Source organism: Cynara cardunculus (genome assembly GCF_001531365.2).
Source record: "Cynara cardunculus var. scolymus isolate 2C chromosome LG 7, CcrdV1, whole genome shotgun sequence".
NCBI classification, from domain to species: domain Eukaryota; kingdom Viridiplantae; phylum Streptophyta; class Magnoliopsida; order Asterales; family Asteraceae; genus Cynara; species Cynara cardunculus.
In genome coordinates, this window is record NC_037534.1 from 10,437,056 (window position 1) to 10,461,436 (window position 24,381).

Consider the following 24,381-nt stretch of genomic DNA (forward strand, 5'->3'; position numbering starts at 1 on the left):
CCACTTTTTATATTAAAACAACAACATATGCAATAATTCATCTGATAAATGCTAACCGTGGTAAATCACAAGTGTGGTGCGTGATTGGTTGGTTCCAGATTCAAATTTAAGCAGGAATAAAAATCCCCTTATGGACACGGAGGTTCAAATGCGGTGACTCCGGGCTATCTGCAAAGCAGGTGGTCGCCCTGAGATTAGTCGGTTCACATAGCGAGTTGGATATCTAGGTTAATAAAAAAAAACCGTGACAAGAATCTTTGTCCTCACTTACCGGATAAGTCTATTGGCTTTTGCTCCGCTCTCATTGGATAAAACTCTTGGTGTTTGCCATATTCATTCTGTAAAATAATATGATTTAGTATGCGCTGTTCTAGGATAGATATTAATTTTTTATTTTCATACAATTTGCTTTTATAGCAAATAAAAATATTGGGTGTCAATGGCGGACACGCCGCCTTTCTCATTTCTCCCGCTAAAACAACCGTAGAGTCCTCCAGTTCTAGATACAAACAAATCGTAGAAGAGAACAGTGACGGTGAGGATCAAAATGGGGTTGGCTTGGCTAGCTTCCAGAGCTCTTCGATCATCTTCATCTAGGGTTTTATCGTACAGAACCATCTTCTCTACACCTGACCTCTGCAAACCAGTAGCTCTTGGAGCTAGGTTTCATTTCCCCAACTCAGACCCAAAGTCCTGTTCGGTTCACATTGCACGGTTTTATTACCATGATCAGCTCTCTATCTCCGTTAATTGGCGTAAGCAGAGGTCTGTTGCTTCTAGCCTAGTGGCATTACTTCCAGGTTACTACTTTACCACGTATTTTCGTATTTGTTAATTATGTTTTCGGAGTATGAACTAGTTAGGCTATATAAAGGTGTTAAAAGACAGATGTAGAAGAAAAAAAAAAACAAATAGAATTTTATAAAAAGACTTCCTAAATTCAATATGGTGATTGGGGTACTAGAAATCTTTGACATATTGGAGGCTGAGGCATCAAGTTTCTTGGTTTTTTCAAAACAACACTCTTGGATGGTGGGTGTAACTTGTAGCCAGGCTGTTTAAATATATTGTACATCAATCCACTGGAAATTGCAAATATTTCCATTTTGGATGTCACATGAATTTTGCCAATTTCTTCTTGTTGCAAGTTTTCCAGATATAATCATCTATCTGGACACATGTATTACTACAAGTACAACTGATTAGTGTTACTGATTCAAGATTGTTTTGCACATCTGACAGTGGAACATTTACATTAACTACATTCCTTACATTTTTATAGGACGGAGTATGAGATATTGGGCAGTGTGTTTTATGTTCTGATTAATATAAAATATCATAGATATTGAAACTGTATGCTAATATCTAGAGTTCAATTTACATTCTTCATTTTTTATTGGTTGGTGGGCCTAGGGAGTTAGGAGAATTGAGTCATTTGTTGGGTTCATCTGAATTTTGGTAAGTTCTAATGTTTTTGTAGTTCATCAGGCATACCTTTCTTATCGACACCCTGATCATCATATACTTGTAAGTTTTATGATGAATTTCATGTGCAATATGGACATCTATGTTAATTTGAGTCTATGTGTGAAATTGTGGACTCCCTATTTATCATATTATCAAATGAGCTTTCAACTAAAAGTGTTGTATGCTGGTATTTATTGCTTATTTTTACAAATTGGATTGAAGCTTTATCAGCACAAGAGTATTACATCGTGTAATAGAAATAGAAAAAAGATTTAAGTTTTAATAAGTGTAAAGTTAGTACAGTGAAACCCTTAATTTGTGATACTTTGCTTTGCGAGTCTTATTGGGAAATTGTTTCTGCAGCACTATTTCTTGGATTAAGCTTGACTCCTGTATTGGCTGAAGATGCATCGACAGAATTAACTGAAACTGATTCAAGTGGGAGTGATTTTACTGGTTTACGCAAAATTGATGATGGGTCGGTAGTATCGAACATACATACATCCAAGTGGAGGGTGTTCACTGACAATGGAAGGGATTTATTTTTGCAGGCAAGATTTTTTATATGCAATTTATATGTAGGTCATTGTGTTGTATTCTTTACATGCCTTTTTGCTTTTCTTTTCAGGGCAAATTGGAGGATGCAGAGCGGTTGTTTGTGGGTGCACTGCAAGAAGCTAAAGAGGGTTTTGGGGAAAGGGATCCTCATGTTGCCTCTGCATGCAACAACCTGGTGGGTCTCTGATTTATATTTACTTGTTTTGTTCTTGTATTCTTTGCATGCTTTTTTGCTTTTCTATTTGTCTATCTTTATTTTAGCTGCCGTACATGATACAAATTAAGAAGAGCAAGTATACGAGAAAGTAATAGAAGCAGTGGGAACTCTTTATTTCTGCTTAAAAATCAATAGCAAACGTAAGCCTCGGTTAAATAGGCTGGAAAATAACAAACTAAGCTAAATATTCTCAACATACTCATAAGACCAGGAGTATTATCTCCTAATCTCTAGGATTTATTTAACAACTAAGTTGGATTGACTAGTTTGAATTAACGGTTACTTCTAACACTCCCCCTTCATTCGAACTCTGTCAGTCCCAATAGAAGGGAAAACTTCTCATGCTTCAAGAATGGTAGGCTCTTCGTCATAATATCCGCAGGTTGTTCCTCAGTGCTGCAACTTTCTAATTTAACTTCACCCGTTGCTTGAGTTCTCTTATGAAATGATGTTTGTTTTCAATATGCTTGGTCCAGTTGCGAAAAACCGGATTTCTTCCGAGCATGATGGCCAACTTGTTATCACAGAATATCACAATTGCATCGTTTTGTTTCATTCCAATATCACTCATAAGTCTTCGTAACCATACTGCTAGACAAACGGTAGCTGTTGCAGCTACGTATTCTGCTTCAGTGGTGGAGAGCACTACTGTTGCCTGTTTCTTCGAGCTCCAAGAAATGGCAGCCGACTCGGGTATAAAGCAGTATTCTGTTGTACTTCATCCAATCGCTATCAGTATATCCTTTGAGGCTAAAAACTTCCACTTTAAGATACAAAATACCAAAGTTCATTGTTCCTGCGAGATACCGTAGGACTCTTTGCTGCTCGAAAGCGATGTCGACTCTGATTGTGCGTGAACCGTGATAGGACCCCAACAACAAAGCTTACATCTGCACGAGAATGTGTGACATAAATGAGTCTGCCAATTAGACTCCTGTACAAGCTTGCATTTGCTCTTTCTGTTACATCATGTAGTCTCAATTTCTCACATGTGTTCATCGGGGTGTTGGAATATTTGCAATTCAACATGTTGAATCTTTCCGGTGTGTCTTTCACATATTTCCTTTGTGACATATATTCCATGTTCTGTTTGATTCACTTCTAGTCCTAGGAATTACTTCAATTCTCCAAGATCAGTCATGTCAAACTTATTCTTCATGGACTCTTTAAACTCAGACATAAGATGCAACGATGATCCAGTATAAATCATATCATCGACGTATAAGCTTACTATCATGAAATTACCTCCCCCTCGATTCTTCATATATATAGTCGGCTCATGCATGCTTCTCTCGAACCCATTTTGTTGAAAAAACCCGTCGATTTTGCTATACCACGTTCGGGGCACTTGCTTTAATCCATAAAGCGCTTTCTTGAGATGAAACACTTTATTTGGTGGTTGAGTAACGTAAACTTCTTCTAGCTTGCTGTTTAGAAAAGCTGATTTGACATCGAATGGAAATACTTTCCATCGTTTCTGGGCAGCAAGTGCCAAGATAACTCGAATTATTTCAAATCGAGCAACCGGTGCGAACGTCTCCTCATAGTCTATTCCTTGTTGTTGAGCGTACCCTCTAACCACTACTCTAGCCTTTCGTTTCTCGATGCTTCCATCTGCAAGAAATTTTGTTTTGAAAATCCATTTAAGACCAATTGCATTTTTACCTTTTGGCAGATTGACCAACTTCCATGTTTGATTCTTTTCGATCGATTGCAGCGCTGCTTCCATGGCTTCTTTCCATTCTTGTAGTTTTATTGCTTCTTCAACACTTGATGGATCTCCAACACATAATGCCAATGACAAAGGTGACTCACCTTCGATAGCAAATCGACGTCGTGGAATTCTGCCCCGTTCACTTCTGTGCAAGTTTAGTGAGTGACTCAGATCATCAGAAAGGTCATCTTCTAAAGTGTCATGAGAAGTGGGCTCCGAAGGGTTCGAACTCGATGTCTCTATTGCAGTTGGCATTGAGCTGCCTGACACTACAATTGTTTGTTGTTTCTTCTTCCGGTTCGTCTAGTTCAAGTTGTGCACTTGATCCTTTGGACTTTTCTTCCCATTCCCTTATACTTTGCTCATCAAACACCACATTTCTGCTTACGGTTATTTTTCCACTTTGAGGGTCATAAAGTCGATATGTTTTCGAGTTAGAGCAATATCCAATGAAAATACATTTGCTTGACTTTTCTTTCAACTTATGCATTTCCATAGTCTGTAAAACATAACCAATACAACCAAAAACCCGCAAGTGGCTTACTGAAGGTTTACTTCCATTCCATGCCTCGTATGGTGTTTGATCAGAAACAACTTTTGTTGGGGAAAGGTTTAGCAGATACACCGCAATGGCAACGCCTTTAGCCCAAAACGAATTGTGTAATCCTTTTTCTTTTATCATCGGTGAGTCATCTATATCACCGTTCTATTCTTGCATTCCGCCACACCATTTTGCTTCGGTGTGTATGGCGCTCTAAATTCTCTTTTAATACACTGCTCGTCACACAAATCAATAAATTCTTTTGAAAGAAACTCGCCTCCACGATCTATTCGAAGAGCTTTTACGGGTTCTCCAACTTGTTTTTCCACCAAGGCTTTGAACCTCTTGAAGTGCTCAAAAGTTCTAGACTTGAGCCCTATAGTCGTTTGTAAGAAGCAAGAAATACTTGCCACCTGATAACAATTCTGTTCTCTTCGGTCCACAAAGATTGACATGAATTAGCTCCAATATCTTACTTGCATGTTTGGATTTCTCTACTAGAAATGGCCTTTTTGTTTGTTTTTCGAGAATGCATCCTTCACACACTTTCTCGAACGACACGATGTTGGGGAGGACCCTGACTATGTCTTTATTTTTCAGCACTTGTAGGCCAGCAATGTTGAGATGACCGTACCTTAGGTGCCAAAGTGTAGAATTTGTAATTGCTTTATTAACCGGTGCAACTTCTATGTACTCGGAGAGTTTAAGAGGAAACATTCGGGTTTTTGTCATGTGAGCAGTTGCAAGCGTATTACCTGTAGCTTTATGGTTTACAACACATTTGTTATCATCAAATAACACAGAATATCCAGTTTCTAACAATTGTCCCACGCTTATTAAATTGTGAGCTAACGAAGGTGCAAAGTGAACATTCTTAATGAGTTTTGTTTTGTTACCTAGCACAATCATTGCCGTTCCTCCTGCTTCAATTTGAAGTGCTTTGTCAGAATTCCCATATTTGTCGCAGTATGAGCATGTATAGAGGTATTGCCACATCTGTTTCGGCCTCGATAGCTACCTCTACTTCGGCCCCAGTAGCTTCCTTTCATGGGATCAAAGGATTTTGGTTCTCCTCTTGTTTGAAATGCCTTTTCTTCTTCTCTCATTGATGACCTGTTAATTCTTGCTTCATGGGCTTGAAGAGATCCCATTAGCTCATCGAAAGACAATTTCGACAAATCTTTCGACTCTTTAGTAGCAAAAACTACATGATCAAAGTATAATGGTATAGAGGATATGGGAATAAGTAATTCATATTATTGAACAAGAGTGAGGATTTATACAGGGAATCCAACAATGGAAAGGATAAATGATTGCCTAAATTTATGCACAGTCACAATCAATCAACTAAATATAGAAATACATATTAATGGAATTTGAATGTGTAGTAGACTTTCCATTTCCTTGAGATATGGATTGATCCGTAATATAAAGTTAGGAGTCAAGCTCCGTAGGACCTTAGCTACCACGATTTCATCACTAATTTTCTCTCCATACGATCTTGTCTAGCCTACCACCATAGAAACTCTTGCCAAGTAGGCTTGGACCGATTCTTTGTTATTCATGCAGAAAGTTTCAAACTCACGTCTCAAAGACTGAAGTTTGACGGTAATCACTTTCGTGGATCCTTGATAGTCCGTTTTAAGGATCGACCATGCTTATCTTGAAGTTGTAGCTGTAGCTATTCTTGAAAATATGCTCTCGTCTACTGCCTGCTGGATGAAAAAGAGAGCTTTCACTTCACATTTTTGATGGTCATTGTGACGGGCATAGTCATAGCTGGTTTCTGCATAACTAGACTCCGCCAATTCCCATAGATCTTGATACATGAACAAGGTCTTCGTCTTAATGCTCCAAAATTCGTATGAGTCTCCTTTGAAAATGGGTATTTGAGGTTGAGATACGTTAAGAGTGCTTAAGCTTGCTGCCATTTTCAGATAAATCAAACGCTCAATACTTGAAGGAACCTGGCTCTGATACCAATTTGATAGAATTTAAGAAGAGCAAGTATACGAGAAAGTAATAGAAGCACTGGGAACTCTTTATTTCTGCTTCAAAATCAATAGCAAACATAAGCCTCTGTTAAATAGGCTGGAAAATAACAAACTAAGCTAAATATTCTCAACATACTCCTAAGACCAGGAGTATCATCTCCTATTAACTAGGCTTTATTTAACAACTAAGTTGGACTGATCAGTTTGAATTAACGGTTACTTCTAACAATACACAACCTGTTTGGCGAATTCCTAAATTTACTTCAAAGCTTTGCACTTTATTTTAGTATGTTGTTGGTAATGATTGCAGGCTGAATTGTATAGAGTTAAGAAGGCATTTGATAAAGCAGAACCATTGTACTTGGAAGCAATTAATATTCTTGAGGAATCATATGGACATGAAGACGTAAGGTACATGATAATGCATGTTAATTACCATTGGGAAAATGATGCACACTTCTTCTCAACTATGTGTTGAAATACCAGTCATATGTTGCTTTACCGCTTTGTTAGAAAACAATAGTTGGCTACTTCTTTGACTACAATGCTACAAAACTTAGGGGACCTGATTAGTTGTTGAATCTGGGGTTGTAAAGTTGAATCTTAGGTAGTTAAACATCCCCACTAAACAGTGTAGTCAAAAGCCAAAAGACGTTTGCTTTCTTGAGGCATAAGTTTTTCGGTTTGCAACATAGGTAAATTTACTGGTTTCCACCTTAGTAAAACATATTCAGGAAGACCTAAAGCATACTTCTTCTGAAAAAGAACTATCCCTTGTTTGAGACTGTGAGACATATATCCGCAGGAAGTACCAAAGTGGTGACCTTTCTAATAAACCTCTTCCTTGGTAGTTAGAAATTTAGCATTCACATTTGTAAGAACTTTTAGTTAACCATTCAGAACTAAAATTTGCAAATGTAAGTTTGGACATATCAAACTTCTGTTCATGACCCTTGGAACTTTTGAACTCCACATGGAATTTTTTATTATAAGAAAGTAATAAACAACATCAACACTTTACAACAAAACTCGATTCATAGAAACAAAACTTTCGAAGACCAACTAAAAAACCTTCAAAATTTTCTAAAACATGCAAGGGGGTTTTAAAATACCGTGATGAAAGGAAGGTAGGAGCTTCTTTGCTAGGTATTTGACCAAATTAGATTGTTCAGTTCCTGTCAAGAAATTAGGGAAAACGATGTAGAGAGAATTTTGGAAGAACTGAGAAATCGAAGGAATTTTATTTACGAAATTGGGATAATTTTTACAAATGAGGATAACCCAACCTATTTATAAGTAATAACCAAGACACGCAAGCAAAAAAAACAAACAAACTATTTCAATTAAAGCCACACCTAACAAATCTTCACCTTGGCTTTAATCTAGCACAGTAAATTTTTTACTTCCAGCTATCAATATTTAGGAGATCTAAACAATGCCTAAACTTGTTCAAAGAAACGGGTACCGTCAGTGCATCAGCTGGATTGTCATCGGTCTTCACTTTAATTCCCCTTTCCGAACGTATAAAGTGATAACGAACATCTATATGTTTCGTTCTCTCATGATGCACCTGGTCTTTTGCAAGACAAATAGCACTCAGGCTGTCAAAAAACTACAGTCTGATCTTGATGAAACCCAGGATCTCCAAGCAAACCTTTCAGCCAAATCCCTTCTTTTGCAGCCTCCATAAGAGCCATATATTCAGCCTCTGTTTTAGACAAAGCAACAGACGGCTGTAACGTCGCTTTCCAGCTCACTAAGGCATCTCCAACAGTGAACACATATCCCGTTAATGACCTCCGTGTATCAAGGTCAGTTGCTTAATCAGAATCTGAAAATCCAGCCACAATACAATCTTCTTCTCCTCCATAAATGAGACGTACATCACTGTGCCTTTGAGGTGATGAAAAATACGTTTCACGGCAACCCAATGTTCTTCCCCCATATAAGCCATGTAGCACGAAACAACACGAACAGCATGAGCTTTGTCAGGTCTAGTGCAGACCATGACATACATAAGACTTCCTACAGCACTAGAATAAGGAACTTTGCTCATATACTCCATCTCAGCCTCTTTTGAGGTGCCAAGCCACTGATAATATGAAATTCGCCGATGAAGGTGTACTCACAGGCTTTGCAGAAGCCATACCAAATCGAGAAAGTATCTTCAAAATGTAACTTTTTTGGGACAAGAAAAGTTTACGTCTAGATCTATCTCGGATAATCTCCATACCGAGAATCTTTCGAGCAACCCCCAAATCTTTCATGTCAAACTCAGAATTAAGGAGTCTTTTTAACTTCTTAATTTGAGCCATATCACGAGCCGCTACTAACATATCGTCCACATAAAGTAGCAGATACACATGTGACCATCAACACCTTTCTTATGATATATACAACAATCATAAGGGCTTCTAGTAAAACCATGACTCACCATAAAGCTGTCAAAACGTTTATACTACTGTCTCGGAGATTGAGTTACAAAACCCTCCGGTTGACTCATATAGATTTCCTCTTCAAGCTCACCATGTAAGAAAGCCGTTTTGATGTACAATTGTTCCAACTCCAAATTTGCTTGTGCTACTAGTGCCAACAACACCCGAATGGATGTATGACGCACCACCGGCGAGAAAATTTCATTATAATCAACCTCTTGCTCTTGGCTATAACCTCTAGCCACCAAACGGGCCTTGTATCTCACACTTTCAGCTCTTGGCAGCCCCCTTTTTCGCTTAAAGATCCACTTACAGGTCACAACTTTTCTGCCTTGAGGTAACTTCACTAATTCCCAAGTTCTATTCTTGTGAAGGGAATCCATTTCTTCACTCATGGCTGTTATCCACACATCAGCCTCCTTCGTTGTGATTGCTTCTTTGTAAGTAGATGGCTCAAAGAACTCCATTTCTTCAGCAACTTGCAGAGCATAGGCCACCATGTCATCAAAACCATATCGAATTGGCCTACCAACTTGTCTTCGGGGCTTATCTAATGCTATAGATCGAAATTCTGCAGGTTGGTGCTGATTTTCGGGCACAACAGGTTCAGTTTGAGGCGATTTACTATTCTGTCCAGCAGTATTCTCGCCTTCATCGGGACCATTTAACTCGTACTCCACCTGTTCGGACACACTCTCCTCTTGAACACTTGGAGTAGATGCATACCTCATGCCACGTAACGTACTCTTCTCATCAAACACTATGTCACCTCTGAGAATCACCTTTCTTTTATCAAGAGACCAAATTCTGTAGCCCTTTACTCCAATTCCGTATCCCATAAATATCACCTTCTTTGAACTTGGTTCCAATTTTCCTTCACTAACATGGTAGTATGAAGGACGACCAAATATTCTAAAGCCCGTGTAATCGGCCGCTTACCAGACTAGACCTCAATAGGAGTTTTACAATCAATTGCCGTTGCCGGGGATCTATTCACCAAGTAGCAAACCGTGTTTAACGCTTCTGCCCAAAAACTTCTAGTCAACCCCTGCATTTGACAGCACACATCTCACTCTTTCCAGCAACGCTTTATTCATCCTTTCGGCTACTCCATTCTGCTGTGGAGTGTGCCTAACCTTTCAGTGCCTTGCAATTCCTTCATCTTTACAAAACCGATCAAACTCACTTGAACAAAACTATGTTGTCTGTTTGCAGCTGCTTTATCTTCTTCCCAACTTGATTTTCAATGAGAACTTTCCAATCCTTAAAATTCTCCAACGACTCACTCTTATGCTTCATGACGAATACTCAAGTCATCCTAGAGTAATCGTCAATAATTGAGAGGAAGTAACGACCACCACCAAGTGAAGGAACTTGCGAGGGATTTACTTTACCTCGCCTCACCGCCTTAACCTTTCTTTTGCTATTGCTATTAGCCCATTCCTAGTAACAATCAACGTGAAGGTAATTTAAAGTCGACTTGGTTGTATGGATAACTTTTGAAAAACTCACTCTCCTTTGTTTTCCAAAGATGCAATGTCCACAAAAGCCAAATTCAGCAATTCTATGACCTCCAAGAAGTCCTTTCTTGCTGAGAATTACCATGCCTGTCTCACTAACATGCCCTAGCCTCATGTGCCACAGACATGTCAAATCTGACTCATTCTCTACAGGATTACGTGCTGGTACTCCTGATCCAACAACTGTGCTACCTTCAAGCACATACAAGTTACCTCTCTTGACTCCTTTCATCACTACTAATGCACCCTTAGTGACCCGAATTACTCCATCCTAACCGGTGTACTTGAAGCCTTTTCAGTCAAACACTCCAAAAGAGATTACGTTTTTCTTCAACCCGGGTACATGACGAACATCTGTTAGAGTTCTCACTGTCCCATCATGCATTTTAATGCTCACCGATCCAATTCCAACAACATTGCACGACATGTCATTTCCCATCAAGACATTTCCGGTTGCAATCTTATCATAGGTGTTGAACGAATCATTATGTGGTGTCATGTGAAATGAACATGCAGAATCAAGAATCCATACCTCTGACTGACTTTTGCAATCAACCACCGAGAGCACCAAATTAGCCTCCGAACCTGAATCATCTTTCTACAGTAGCGGATCCTTTTGTCTTCAGTTTTAGACACTCATTTTTCCAATGACCCGGATCTTTACAATAGTGACAACCATCCCTTGGGTTTCCACTTGGACCTCTAGTCTTCGATCTTGATTGGCCTATACTTTTCCACTTCCCTTTTCCTTTCTCTCAGCCTTTATCTCTACCTCTGTCTCTATCTTCAATTACCACCGACAAGCCTACCGATTGGCTTTCCGAACTACTTCTTAAAGCTTTATGGCGCAACTCTCGTGAGTGCAAACTTGAACAAACTTATTCCATGTGTAATTGTGTGTCTACCAACAATGAACGAGTTGACAAAATTTTCATATGAAGCGGGCAACAAAACCAATAAGATGAGGGCGGCATCCTCATCTTCAATCTTGACTCAACATTCTTCAAATCCATAAGAATGGAGTTTAACTCGTCAAGATGTTCCTTGAAAGGCATTCCTCCTTCATTCGTAATGAGAATAACCTTTGCTTTAACAACAACTTGTTCGTTAAGGACTTGATCATGTAGAGACTCTCTAGTTTCAGCCATAAAGACGCAGCAGTCTCCTCATTGGCTACTTCATAAATCACCTCATCCGCCAAAGACAACAAGATGGTAGAGTGAGCCTTCTCATCTTGTGCAAACTCAAATTCAGCCATATGTTCAAGCCTTTCACCAGCCAAGGGAATCCAGATGCCTGGTTATGCATTTGAGGTAAAATCTATGTGATTATTTGATTATATGGATACATGTTTACATGAGTTTATTACATAAGAGTGTGTATATTTTCATATATGGAAAGCATGTATATGTGTTGATATTAAATATATGCATGAATGCATAGGGGATGTGCATAAATTATTATATATATACATGTGTTTATATGCATCAAGAATAAATATCCAGACTAAGCTGTCCAAAATCGGTACTCCCAAGATTGATCCCCAAAACAATCGACCATTCAAGAAATCAACATCAAGTTTGATTGGTGGTCACAAGTCGATACCTCCAATTAAGCACCCAACAACAAAATTGATTGTAGAAGAATCAATTTAGACCGATGAATTTTAGAAATTGACTGTTGTTGCCCATGAAGTTGCCGATTCCTCAAATTGACTGCTTAATCCGTCAATTTACACCATCAATTTCCAAAATCGAGGAGCTCTACCTTGAATCGAACACTAAATTGACTCAATCGCTTGACAACAGAAAACGATTCCAGAAAAAGGCGACTCAAGGACAATCAGAATCGATAATAAGGCGAAATCCAAATCGATTAAGGAGACCAATTATTAGCGATTAGAAGGAACCCTAACACTCTGATACCAGTTTGTCAAGAAATTAGAGAAAACAATGTAGAGAGAATTTTGGAAGAGCTGAGAAATTGAAGGAATCTTATTTACGAAATTGGGATTATTTTTACAAATGAGGATAACCCAACCTATTTATAGGTAAGAGCCAAGACATGCAAGCAAAAAAAACAAACTAACTATTTCAATTAAAGCCACACCTATTCCTATAGAACATGTCACTTAAATACCCCTACAGAGGGATAAGGCTAACCGGAGCAAAAAGCGAACCAATTGGAGTGGGAGAAGACTTTGATGAGACCTTCAAAGTTGACGTGAGGGAGGATTTGATAACTTGGATAAAAGGTTGGTTGGTTTGATTGGTGTTTTCGGAGGCAAACAACAACATTAGAGAGGACTGTGAGGAGTTGTTCAAGCTTTTGACATGTGGAAGAAGCTTCTATGATTCTTATGACTACCAACAAATGGGAAGAGAGTGAGATATCTAGTCAGAGGGTTGAGGCAAGAAAGGCCTAGCCGATAAGAGTTGGTAAGTACACAGGTTCGTCCAGTAGGGGAGTGACAAAATGGTGAAGTTGAAAAATTAAGAGGATCAACACTCGTCGGGGTGGATTTGAGATTAAGAGGGCAAAGACCTCCGACGAGGTTTAAACATGGTCTAATGGTTAGATTAGGTGTTTACAAAGCTCTAGGTGCTTTAACCAGGTCTATAAACATTCTATCATTGTGAAGATTGGATTGGAAGGCAAATACTGAGACTGCTTTTGTCATTGGAGAACACAATTATGTAAAGTTCCGAAAATATATTTTAAGCCTACGCAGAGATCTTTCTTCAAAGCAACGGGCTATAGACATGACTAAAAGCTTTTGGGAGAGGAGAACCAATCTTTCATGAGAGAATGAGTTGCAACTTGATGCAGTACCGAACCAAGCTTCTTCTCTATTAAGCCCAATCAATTCTAGGCCTACCATTTGGAAAGTCTATGTGAGACGGCCCAAGGCCCATAAAGGGAATTAGTAATTTTGAGATAATATAATAAGGAGGTTTGGCGTGTGGTGGAGGCATGCAGAAAATAACCATTCAGTTAGGCTCTTAGCAACTGCTTTGAGAAGGGAATTTTTCCCTGGGATCCTTCTGTGGATTTGAGTCTGTATCGTCTTCTTCCTTTCTTCCATATTGTAATCTTTCAGTTTTTGTCAATTAATTCAAATGCTTAGGTAATCAGTCGATTACGTAACACAACTGATGTTCTGGTAAATTATTATCTGGGAGAGCGAGGAAGGACAATCGCTCTTCCTTTGGGTGCCTCCACGAACGTCCCACCTAGGAGTCCTACTCATATTCCAAAGGTGCTACTTCGCTCAATGTTTGCGCCTAGCCATTTAAAGCATAAGCATCAATGTGGTTGGGTCAAACTCTAACATAGACGATGTTATGACACAATTGTTTAGGGTTAATTCGATGTGTCTATCACCAAGGTGAAAAGCTTGAATGGAAAGTGTACATAAGATTGGTTATGTGCATATATAGATGAACATATTAAATCCTTGCTATTCTGTAATTTGACCTAATTGTAATCCTCTCCTAACATGGCAAAACATGCAAGAGTATTGGGGAACATAAGTTTCGATTTTTTTTTCTAAAGAACATTAATTTTGATATAGGCTTTGTATTATAGATGAATTTAATGAAACATGGCTCCTCTACTTTGTGAGGGTTGGAGAGAGAAGTCTTTATATGCAACATTCATTACATTTAGCAAAGAGACTATCTCCATGTCTCCAACCATGACCTTTAGGTCTCAAAGGAGTAACATTATGAGTCACCAGAAAGCTCACATGCATCTACTATTCTGCAGCTATTACTAGTTAGACGCTTTCTCATAGATCTTTGTATTTCTGTTTTAGTTGTACTAGGGGAAGTTATGAGATATCCCAGTTCCCAAAACAGAAAGTATATTAGACTTCAATATAAAATGATTTGGTCAGGTTATACAATGATATCAACCATTTAGCTTGAAGATGGAATGTCATTGTAATGGGAATGTGACATGGTAAATAACTTCACGTCAGTTGTAGAGAGTTTGATCTTGGTTCTACAAACTTATTGAAAGGTTGAAGGTTTTCAGACTTATTTCCTTTTGACAAGGCATGCATATGTTTTTTTGCTTACCCTACTACAATTTATAAACAAAGTGGGAAAAATCATAACCTTACGTTGAATTTGTCTATTACCACAATAGTTGCTTTTAGGAATATTTGAGAATTTTGCTCTTGCTGATCTACCAAGTCTGGTGGCGAAACAAGTCATTCAAGTTGATGGTATTGGGATAACATGGCAATACTGATTTGATAAAAGCTATCATGAAATAGGCTTTTTCAGCGGATTATGAAATCAATGCTTTATCACTTTATTCATGCTAAGAAACCATTCTAACCATGCTGATTATAGAATCCTTTTCTTTTTTAGTTTCACTTGATTCATATATTTCTTCATATATTTCTCTCGGTATAAATAATGGAATTGTCTTTCCTTCGAAAAGTTGTTTTATTATTCGTTTTACAAATAAGAATGCTTTTGCTTTTTTCTTTGTTATTTTTTTAAAAACTCTTCGAACTCTAAAATACCTTTCCCCTTTAGTATTGCTACTAGCATATCTCTATATTAACCAAATTGTGCTGTGCTTGCATTTAGTGGGTACCCTTGCTTTTGAAATGAAATGGATGCTTGTGATTCCTATAATCTGTGTTCATTGTAGGGTTGGGGCTGCCCTTCATAATCTAGGTCAATTTTATCTTCTCCAAAAGAAATTGGATGCAGCTCATGCTTGCTATAAGGTATACATGCATGCTTATACTGTGCAGTCAATCCTTTTGACTTGTCCATTGATTTAGTTATAACTTTATTATATTAATAGAAAATTTTGTGGGATGAGTTGATGGTTGCAGTTATTTAATGATAAAGGGCAATTGCATTTTTTTCCAACTATTTCCTGTAAATCTGTAGGGTAAGCCATATCATATTTCGGAAGTAGAGGGTTCAATTCTTTAGACCGTCTAACCCAATCAACAATCACTGCTAATTGTAAGGAAGAGGTGAACTATAATTGGATTGGTATTGTTAGATATTTAGCATTTATCGAGGTGGAGTAAAACCAACAAAATCGAAGTTGTCAATCTGTCATTGATAATTTTTATCACATCTAATATAACTTTTGATATGATAGAAGAAACAACATTCTTATATTTATTGACAAGAACAAACAACAAATATGTAGTTCATAAAATCAATGATTTATAAGATAGGAAATTTGAAGGCAGTCCTCAAATGTCTTAAGTTGTCTCAGAATCATGTTGCGTTATTGCTTTAAAAAAAGGGGGAGAGGGGAGTAAGTGTGTGAATGGATCAGATATGCTGCAACATTCGTATCTGATTAACACTTTTGACATTCGTATATGGCAGATGCTAAAATGTAATATCCACATCCATGAGCGGTAGGTGTAAACATCTTTAGTCATTTCTATTTATTCGAATATCCAAATTTGGTATTCCTTCCAACTTCCGTATCAGTGTATGTGTATCCAAAAAAACGTAATGAAAAAAACGTATGCTAAACTCGAAGGGGACGTTTGGTTTGATGGAATGGTTTTGAGGGATTTGGATTTCGTGGAAGGATTTGGGAGGATTTGGAATCTTTGGTATGTATGGTTTGTAGGATTTGGAATGAAATTGAATTCCATTCTTTATACATAATTTATAGAAACAAATTATAAATAATTATAAAAATAATTAAATTATCTTTTTATTAATGGATTATCATAAAACAAATGTTTTTAACATATTTTAAAACATCGTTACATTTAAATCCTAGGAAATCCCATAAAATACCAACCATCCCCGTGGGATTCCAAAATCCTATGTTTGTGGGATTTCAATGAAATCCTGGGAATGGGATCTCAAATCCAGGAAATCCTTCAAGCCAAACATGAGATTGGAGAGGAATTCAATTCCAAATCCCTCCAGATCCAATCCATTCCTACAAAGCAAATGAGACCTAAGATCATAAATCCATGTCATTATCACCAAGCAATGCTCCTAAGCATGGGTAAAAAGTGGTGAAATTAATCACGTTGACATATTTTTCAAAAGAATTGTGTGTAGCCAAAATTCAAGTGACCATAAGTGGAGACTGTATATTGTCTTCATCTAAATAGCTGATGCAGGACAAAGTTCCCGTTGATGATTAATTTCTGCAAGATGCTATTGTCTGAACTGAATGCATAATTACGACATGCAACCTTATTGGCTTTCATATGCTTCTGATTGTAACTAATCTTCAATTTTGTTTTGATTTGCCATGATTCCTTGAGCAGCGTGCCCTAAAGGTGTGCTCTAGTTCCCAATTGTTTTGTTTTTTTACACATCTGGCTGTGAGTTGTCAATGATTTACAATCTCTCTTCTTCTAATTACGAAGATAAAGAGGCAAGTTTTGGGAGAGGATCATGCTGACTATGCAGAGACTATGTATCATCTAGGAAAGGTACTGCCATGAGATATTTGTATGTCCTTTGCTAATTTCTTTTCATCATTCTTATTGAAGAACATGTCTTGTTCATTTATGGGTTCATGTGTTTCGAAATGTGGTTTTACCCCGAGAAAAAGGGGATTAGGTAGGGGAGGGTTATCTTCTTAAAAGATTTGATTGGTGAGCTTTTGTTCATCTTAGGTTAGATCTAAGGATCCTAGCATCCCCAACCAAGAAGATACTCTGAACTGACATAATAAAAAGAAGAGTAAAGTTCATTTTTGGTCCCTAACGTTTGTCAATTTTAACAGTTTTCGTCTCTCAACTTTACGTTTGTCGATCCCCAACTGATTTTGTCCCTCCTTCTAACAGCCATTAACTTTTTCCGTTAAGTCCAATTTATTGAGGGGTATTTTAGTCATTAAAACCACAGGGACCAAACATGTAACTTACTCTATTTTCTATCTAAATCACAGGGACCAAAAATGTAATTTACTCTTATCATATACATATGTATGTTTTTGTCTCTGTGTGTATATATAAAGGGGCAGGTTCAAACGAGAACGCTAACTATTTAAGAAAACAAGAAAAAGGTCGTTAATGTACAAAATCATATATGATTCACGTACAAAATCATACATGATTTGTTGCAACTTAGTCGCGGCAAAAGTCGCCCGCTTCCATTTTTTTGACGTTAATGTAAAATCACGTGATTTTATACATTAAAGACATTTTTCTTGTTTTCTTGAATAGTCGGTTTTCTCGTTTGAACTTTCCTATACACACACATACAAAGAGACACAAGGATGATATCACAGGGACGGTATCCTTCCTGGTGAACCCCCAACATGACACCTGTGACCATGACATCTTCGGTCAACCTATCCCCCCACCCATTTTGGTCCGTCATCGTGGAGATACAATGTAGACGATCGCAGGGGCCAAATTGCATGGACGAAACCACTGGGATGAAACCACAGGACCAAATAACAGGAAGAAATCACCTCTCACCCTCTTGGACCCGGCGAAGAGGGACAAAATCACTGGCCACACTCAACAGGGACCAAATCACAGGGACGAAGTCACCGACCATGTCATCTTGCCGGTGGTTGAACTGTGAAGACGTGGATTGGAGATGCAGAGGAAGGACGGAGGGAGGAAGGAATGTTCATTTTTGAGTGAGAGAGACAAAGAGAAATGTTACCAGTGTGGGTGGGTTGTTGCTGGCGGTGAACTCCATCACCACTGATGAAAAAGTGAACCCAGAAATTGAGGGGCGAGAACAAGATCTCCGGCGATTTGGTCCCTGTGTGAGCGGTCATCGGGGAGAGGGTGTTCATGATTCATAGGGGGAACATATCTAGATTTGGTCCCTGTGTGATTGTGTATATGTGTGTGTGTTAGAGATAATTACGTAAGTGGTCCCTAAAGTTTGATGTTTTATGTAAAAACAAGAAAATTAAGAAAACAGGTAAAATGACTAAAATTCCCCTCGTTATATTGGACTTAACAGAAAAAGTTAACGGTCGTTAGGATGAGGGACGAAAATGGTTATGAGGTGTCAAACGTGAGAGATAAATCTGTTAAAATAAAGTCGAGGGACGAAATCCGTTGAAATTGACAAATTTCAGGGACCAAAAGTGAACTTTACTCTAAAAAGAACAAAGAAATAAGACAATTAAAGCTGCGTAATTGGTCGTCTAGGTGTTGAGTGTTCCTTCAATTCAAGCTTCTTCAATTAGCAACAATAGCTTAAGCGTTTTAAAATCTTAAGCTTGCTGCTATATTTTGGAACCCTATTATTTTTGCTAAGAAGGATTATTCGGCGTAACTATACAGCCAAAGCAAGTTCCGTGACTCCCTTCTGATTGCTAGAAAATAGAAAGTTGGATTTTGGAAGTTGAAATTTTTCGTCTTCTTATAGTGATAAAAGCTACAAGAAGTCATTTTGATATTCTTGAATTGATGCATTCACCTGGTGTGTTCACTTATTCGCCTATTTGGTGATTAAGTATTAGAAAGTCGTTGGATCTCCTAGCTCCGCTTAATGCTTGTTGGCAGTAACTATTTCTGTCTATTCATGGATTCTATATCACCATTACCTGTCTCCTATATATTGTCATATTCTTTATGTAGTTATAGATATACAAAACATTTGAATGCCAATTTCATTCTTCATGCAATTGTACTAATTTTTCTTATTAGGAGGCCGATGTTTTCTTTTAAAAGTATTAATGCTGTCACAAAAGAGCTATATGATTTCCCTTTTTTTTCTTCTTCTTAAACCATCATAAATGCTAACATGCACCCAACAAGAAATGCAGGTGGAGGAGGTACCCGGGGGGGGATTGAATACAAATGTTTTCAAAGTTTAAAATAATTTTTTGTTTAAGGAACTTTTATACAAAGATTAAAATCATGTGCGGAAGATGAACTATAAATTAACAAGTGATTTAAGCGTAAACAAGATTACCTTGTACAATGACAGATTACAAGTTTGCCCTCACTTAAAATATTTTAATCAATTTGGAATGAAAGAAGATTTGAAGGCTTGAACACTTGGTGAGTGACAATTTTAACCCTTGCTCTAATACCATATTAAAATACGCACTATTAAACTAAAAATGAATCCTTGCTTTCATCATGCATAAGACCTACAATATATAGACATTCGATATTTTAGAAAAAAATCATCCCATTGATTTAAGTAAATCAATCCCTTGATTCATGGGATTTACTTAATCTCAACATGATTTACAGGTGCTATACCTTCAAGGAAATGTGAAGGATGCTGAAGCCCTCATCACGGAATCTATTCAGATATTTGAGGTCCATTCTTTTGTTGTTGAATGTAAACTCTTTTGTAACCTCTCTACAGTTGCTTGTTTTCATAGATGCATCTGATTTTGCTTTAACTGTTTAGGATGGCGGGCAAGGAGAATCTTTCTTATTCCTGAGGAGACTGCGGTATCTTGTTCAGGTTATATTCTGCTTATATTATTATATAGTAAACTTCTTAGTACTCAGTAATGGGTAAAGTTACTCCTTTGTGATTAAGAATTCAGGGTTCGAGTCACACAGGACAGCATCTTCATGAAAAGCCAGGGAATCTTGGCGCATTTCGTTGCCATTTGTTTGATTCCTCCTTCGAAGAACAAATTCGATGATTGAGTATATCTTTCTATTATTCCATTAAGAGGATTGCCGACTATATCATATACTCTAGATTATCTATTTCCTGATTGCAACTTTTCTACTTTTCCAATGGGAGAATTGTTTCCTCATTTTATACCTTTATCGTTACATCTAGGAAGATTAGTTTCATGAATAGTCAACAGGGTGCGGTTATATATTTTTGTTGTAGCCTATGCGTGATGTCGATTGGGCAGACTCATTAAGGATTCCTTCTCTTCTTATATTTATATATCTTCTCAGATGAAGTTCCCCCTCGATGATAAGATAACAATGCTTGTTTACTTTGATGAAACCCACCTTGAGTACATAATGCAATAGATGGCCCATGGGTCTTAACAAATAAAACGGTACTAAACCTCACTATGCTCTACTTTCAAGATCATTGTGATTCTATCTTATAACAGTTACACCTAAGCCAAAACAGGTCCCAGTACTCTAAACAAATGATAAGTTACTCGATAGACAAAATTGACCTTGAATATGCAACTACCAACAAAACCTAGTTACAACTGCTATCCGAGTGACCATCATATAAAACCCAAATGACACTCGGATATAATTTGGTTTGTCCCTGATCTTGCGCTCCCCATTGAATTACTTCTGGGTATCCCTTGCACGTCTTTTCTACATCATGTGGCTTTGATTCATATGCTAATTACGTTGTCTACTTCTTTCTGATTTGACTATTCTTATCCATCGTACTTAGTTAATTGGCTAGTTGTTAAAAGTGTTTTAATTTATCCATCCTTGCAGATTTATATCAACTGCAATAAACTCACTGATGCTGTGAACATACAGAGAAAGATCTTGCATATAATGGAAGTATCAAAGGTTTCAATGCTTACCTTTTCTTATTGATGAAATGAATTGATGGTCCATTTTATTTTTGCTGCTGCATATTCATATTCCTATTCCTTCTAGAGACCCACATTTTAGTGGTGGGAATATTTGACTGATCTATCAAGAGGAGTTGTGCATTTATTGAAGTCTATAGACTCTTGAGACTTTGGAATGGTGCTGAGTATTAGTGAAAATTTCAAATTTCACTACCACTTGAATGATAGCATACTACAAATCAATAGCTAATTGGACTTGTGTGTGTTGTTTATACTTTATGAATCAAATTGGTGTTTTGAACAATATGCTAGTCTATTCTCATAGCCTGTACTGCAAATATTGGTCAAGCATCTTTATATTACCACCATAATTATCAGATAAAAAACTGGAATCTGTTTGTAGGTCTACATATTAGTTTCATGGTTTTCCTTGGTTTTATCCTGCTTATTTGTGTTTTTTAAAGTGTTGGCAATTATAATAGGAGAAGTGTTTATTGCTTAGGGGAGGGACTCTTTGGAGACTGTCATTGCAGCTGAAAGTCTTGCACTGACTCTTCAGTCAGTAGGGAGTTTGATGGAAGCAAAAGAACTTTTAGAAAGGTGTAGTTGCTTAACTCTATAGTAATTGTAATGGACTCCATACTACTTACAATTGAGAAATGCTCTCACCCTTTGAGTATTTTATGTTGTAGATGTCTCAATTCCCGGAAAAGGTTACTTCCTGAAGACCATATTCAGGTTTCTGCTATATTGCTCATCAAATCACCTGTTTTATTTATGCGTATGGAAGACTCCTGCATTCATGAAATTTGGAGGATTTTGGCGGAATCGAATTCCAGCCATGTTGCAACCAAATGTGCCTAAGGAATTTGTTCAATGGAATTGACCATTCCATTTTCATCGGATTCCTACCAAATGCCCCCTTAGTTCTTTACTGGCCTTATCTGTGGTTCACTGTACTGAACACATATCTTGCTTGGCTTGAAAATATTTGTCTCTGTGTTGATTAGAATCAATATTGTATTAAGAATCCAGTATGAGGACAGGTTAGATGTCTGCTACGTAGTACAACTGCACTGCAGCAGAACGAACAGAGTACAACCCACAGGGGATGACATTATTATCCATTGACTTTTAGGAATTTTAGATAACCACTTTCTATTTGATACTCAGAGACCAATTTGAATTTTCTATCCTACTTTTATTCTGATAGAAACAGAGCAAGGAGGGCATATGTCTGCATGAGTGATGATTGCAGGTCCTCCAGGAATAAATTAGTAAAAAATATCATGACGGTGTCTAATGGATGCTGTTGAGAACTTAATGAATTCCTTGATTCCCTTTGTCGTCCACCATACAGGCTTCAAGCAATTGACCTGGCTGACTCAACAGTAATTTTCTTGCATTGATCTCATCTTTCCTGTCTTTGCTGTTGTACATATTGAAAATCAGGCCTTAGCAAGTAAAGTTTATCAAGAATTATCTTTTCTTTGGTGTTATGTATAACGTAACATTGTCATAGCAAGGACAGATTTATCAAGAGTTCAAGATAGGTTACATCTGGGCATTGGTTATACTGTTCTTCTAAAATTAAATCAACCCATAAAAGTTGGGAGTTTTTAAAGTCGACTGCGAACTACATGTTTTGTTTCACTTGATTCATTCTGTCCAACTAGATTTTCTTATCTAACTTGTGCATTTTATATTTCAGAGTACTCACTTGTTGCTTTTGTGTTAAACATGATGCTTGACATATAGCATTCATAGATTGAATATATAAATATTGCGGTCAGCCGGTGATATGCTTTTGGTGCAATAACCAAATTTTCTTTTCAATATCTGTTCTTCTTTTTGCATCAGTTTTATGGATTAAGCTTTATGTTGTAATAATATCAGATAGCTGCCAACTTACTTCACATGGCTAGGGTAGAGCTTCTCCTATACAGCCAAACAAGTAAGGATATTGCAGTTATTGAGAAGGCAAAAGATCTTCTAGGCAATTCAATAAGGTTTGATTACTACATTCAACTTTTCAGAAGCATTATTAATATGTTAAAAAAGGGGTGGTTTATCCTTATATTATTCTCCTGTTTCTGTTTCTGTTTCTGTTTAAGAGAAAAATTGGCATTTGACAGGGTAGCACGACAAGCTTTGGATAAGTTGGTAAAACAAGGAGCAAACCGCAAGTCTAATGATACATACTCTGAGCATACAGCTTTGCTTATACTGGTCAGTTTTACTTAAAAGTAGTAATAAGCTAATAATCGAGAATGGTGATATGTAGTAGTAATTACGTGGGAATGATGCAGTTGCAAGCGTTAAATGTTTTGACCCAAGTGGAAGTTAGTAAGGCCGAGTTAAACAAGGAGAAGAGCATGGTGCTGGCTGAGAAAGCTCTTCTTGATTGTATTTCGGCCTTTAAACAGGTAAACATTCTTTTTTCTAAATTCTAATTCTTACTTGAAGAGGATGATTTTAGTTGATGATTATTTGGTTCATGTAGTATGGAAGTCAGAAGGCAGTGGATGATTTAAAGGGGGAGTATCTGTCATGTTTGAAGCATCTTTCTGGTATACTACTACTAAGAAGCAGCAATAGTAATAACCCAACAAGGCCTACTTTGCAAGAGCTGGAAAATGAAATCAAGAGAGTTGAAGCCCCTTAATTAATAACATGAATTACTACTTAAGTTCATTACTTGGTTCATAACATTTCATTATAATAAACCTTTGATTTGTATTCTTTTCTTATTTCACCATAATAATAAATACTTAATAGGATCTATGCTGTTAAATGCGGTGATATCTCGGGTACCGGACATTAGCAAAATAACGGTGGTCAGATTGCGGCACCGCAACTTTGACCGATATTTTGGGTCAATTGCGTTCGATATTAACGTTACTTTTTTTTTTTGGGGGGGGGGGGGGGGGCTTTATTTTTAGTCTCTGTTTTTAGATAGTTGTGCTTTATTTTTAGTCTTTCTTTTTTTGGGCTTCATTTTTCGTAAGTTTAATCCATTAACATAAGTTGGAAGAACTAGGGGGAGAAGGGGAAGAGTGAGAAGCTAGCCTAAATGAAGAAGTGAACGTATTAGATGATGTTGACTCAGATTCTGAACCTATTGTTTGCTATTAGCTCGTTTATGAACACTTTTTTTATTTTGCAAATGATATGTTTATGTAGGCATATTATATATATATAGTTATATATAATTCTAAGAAATATTATACGAACTGCTATAACCGCTGTTTCAAATATTGGTTCCGATCGTAATTTTGTATTTTCACCGCTATAACAACATAAAATATGATAGGATAGTGATATCTTTAGCGCTGTCAGTTGGAGATGGTCTAAAAGGTGCACAAGACGTGTCTTTGATGCCATATATATAGCTAATGTGTAAGGCATGGGTTATGTGCGGTAGAAGTTAAATAGCCCTTTTACCCGGTTAATCCACCTCCTAGCCAA

General features: G+C 37.3%; 1 protein-coding gene across 3 annotated transcripts; it reads left to right on the forward strand.

Annotated features, from left to right (window-relative positions):
• The first annotated feature begins 413 nt into the window (after nucleotides 1-413).
• On the forward strand, nucleotides 414-23,685 carry LOC112516029. Of its 3 annotated transcripts, XM_025123050.1 has the most exons (16): nucleotides 414-800; nucleotides 1,831-2,018; nucleotides 2,096-2,200; nucleotides 6,802-6,902; nucleotides 15,115-15,193; nucleotides 16,730-16,741; nucleotides 16,832-16,897; nucleotides 19,643-19,711; nucleotides 19,806-19,862; nucleotides 20,831-20,908; nucleotides 21,416-21,513; nucleotides 21,606-21,651; nucleotides 22,810-22,922; nucleotides 23,049-23,142; nucleotides 23,223-23,339; nucleotides 23,417-23,685. In XM_025123050.1, exons 1-16 carry the CDS (start codon nucleotides 548-550, stop codon nucleotides 23,576-23,578), a joined length of 1,638 nt encoding a protein of 545 aa, XP_024978818.1. In that variant the 5' UTR covers nucleotides 414-547; the 3' UTR covers nucleotides 23,579-23,685. The 3 variants fall into 3 exon arrangements, with proteins under 3 accessions (XP_024978818.1, XP_024978819.1, XP_024978820.1); XM_025123051.1 differs by lacking the exons at nucleotides 16,730-16,741; nucleotides 16,832-16,897; XM_025123052.1 differs by lacking the exons at nucleotides 6,802-6,902; nucleotides 15,115-15,193.
• Nucleotides 23,686-24,381: the final 696 nt, after the last annotated feature.

Bases quoted from the DNA above. Each gene is read 5' to 3' on its own strand.
- LOC112516029 (XM_025123050.1), top strand. From the start codon at position 548: ATGGGGTTGGCTTGGCTAGCTTCCAGAGCTCTTCGATCATCTTCATCT. The intron at 2,201-6,801 runs GTGGGTCTCTGA...TAATGATTGCAG, and splicing joins CCTCTGCATGCAACAACCTG to GCTGAATTGTATAGAGTTAA. The intron at 21,514-21,605 runs GTGTAGTTGCTT...TTTATGTTGTAG, and splicing joins GCAAAAGAACTTTTAGAAAG to ATGTCTCAATTCCCGGAAAA.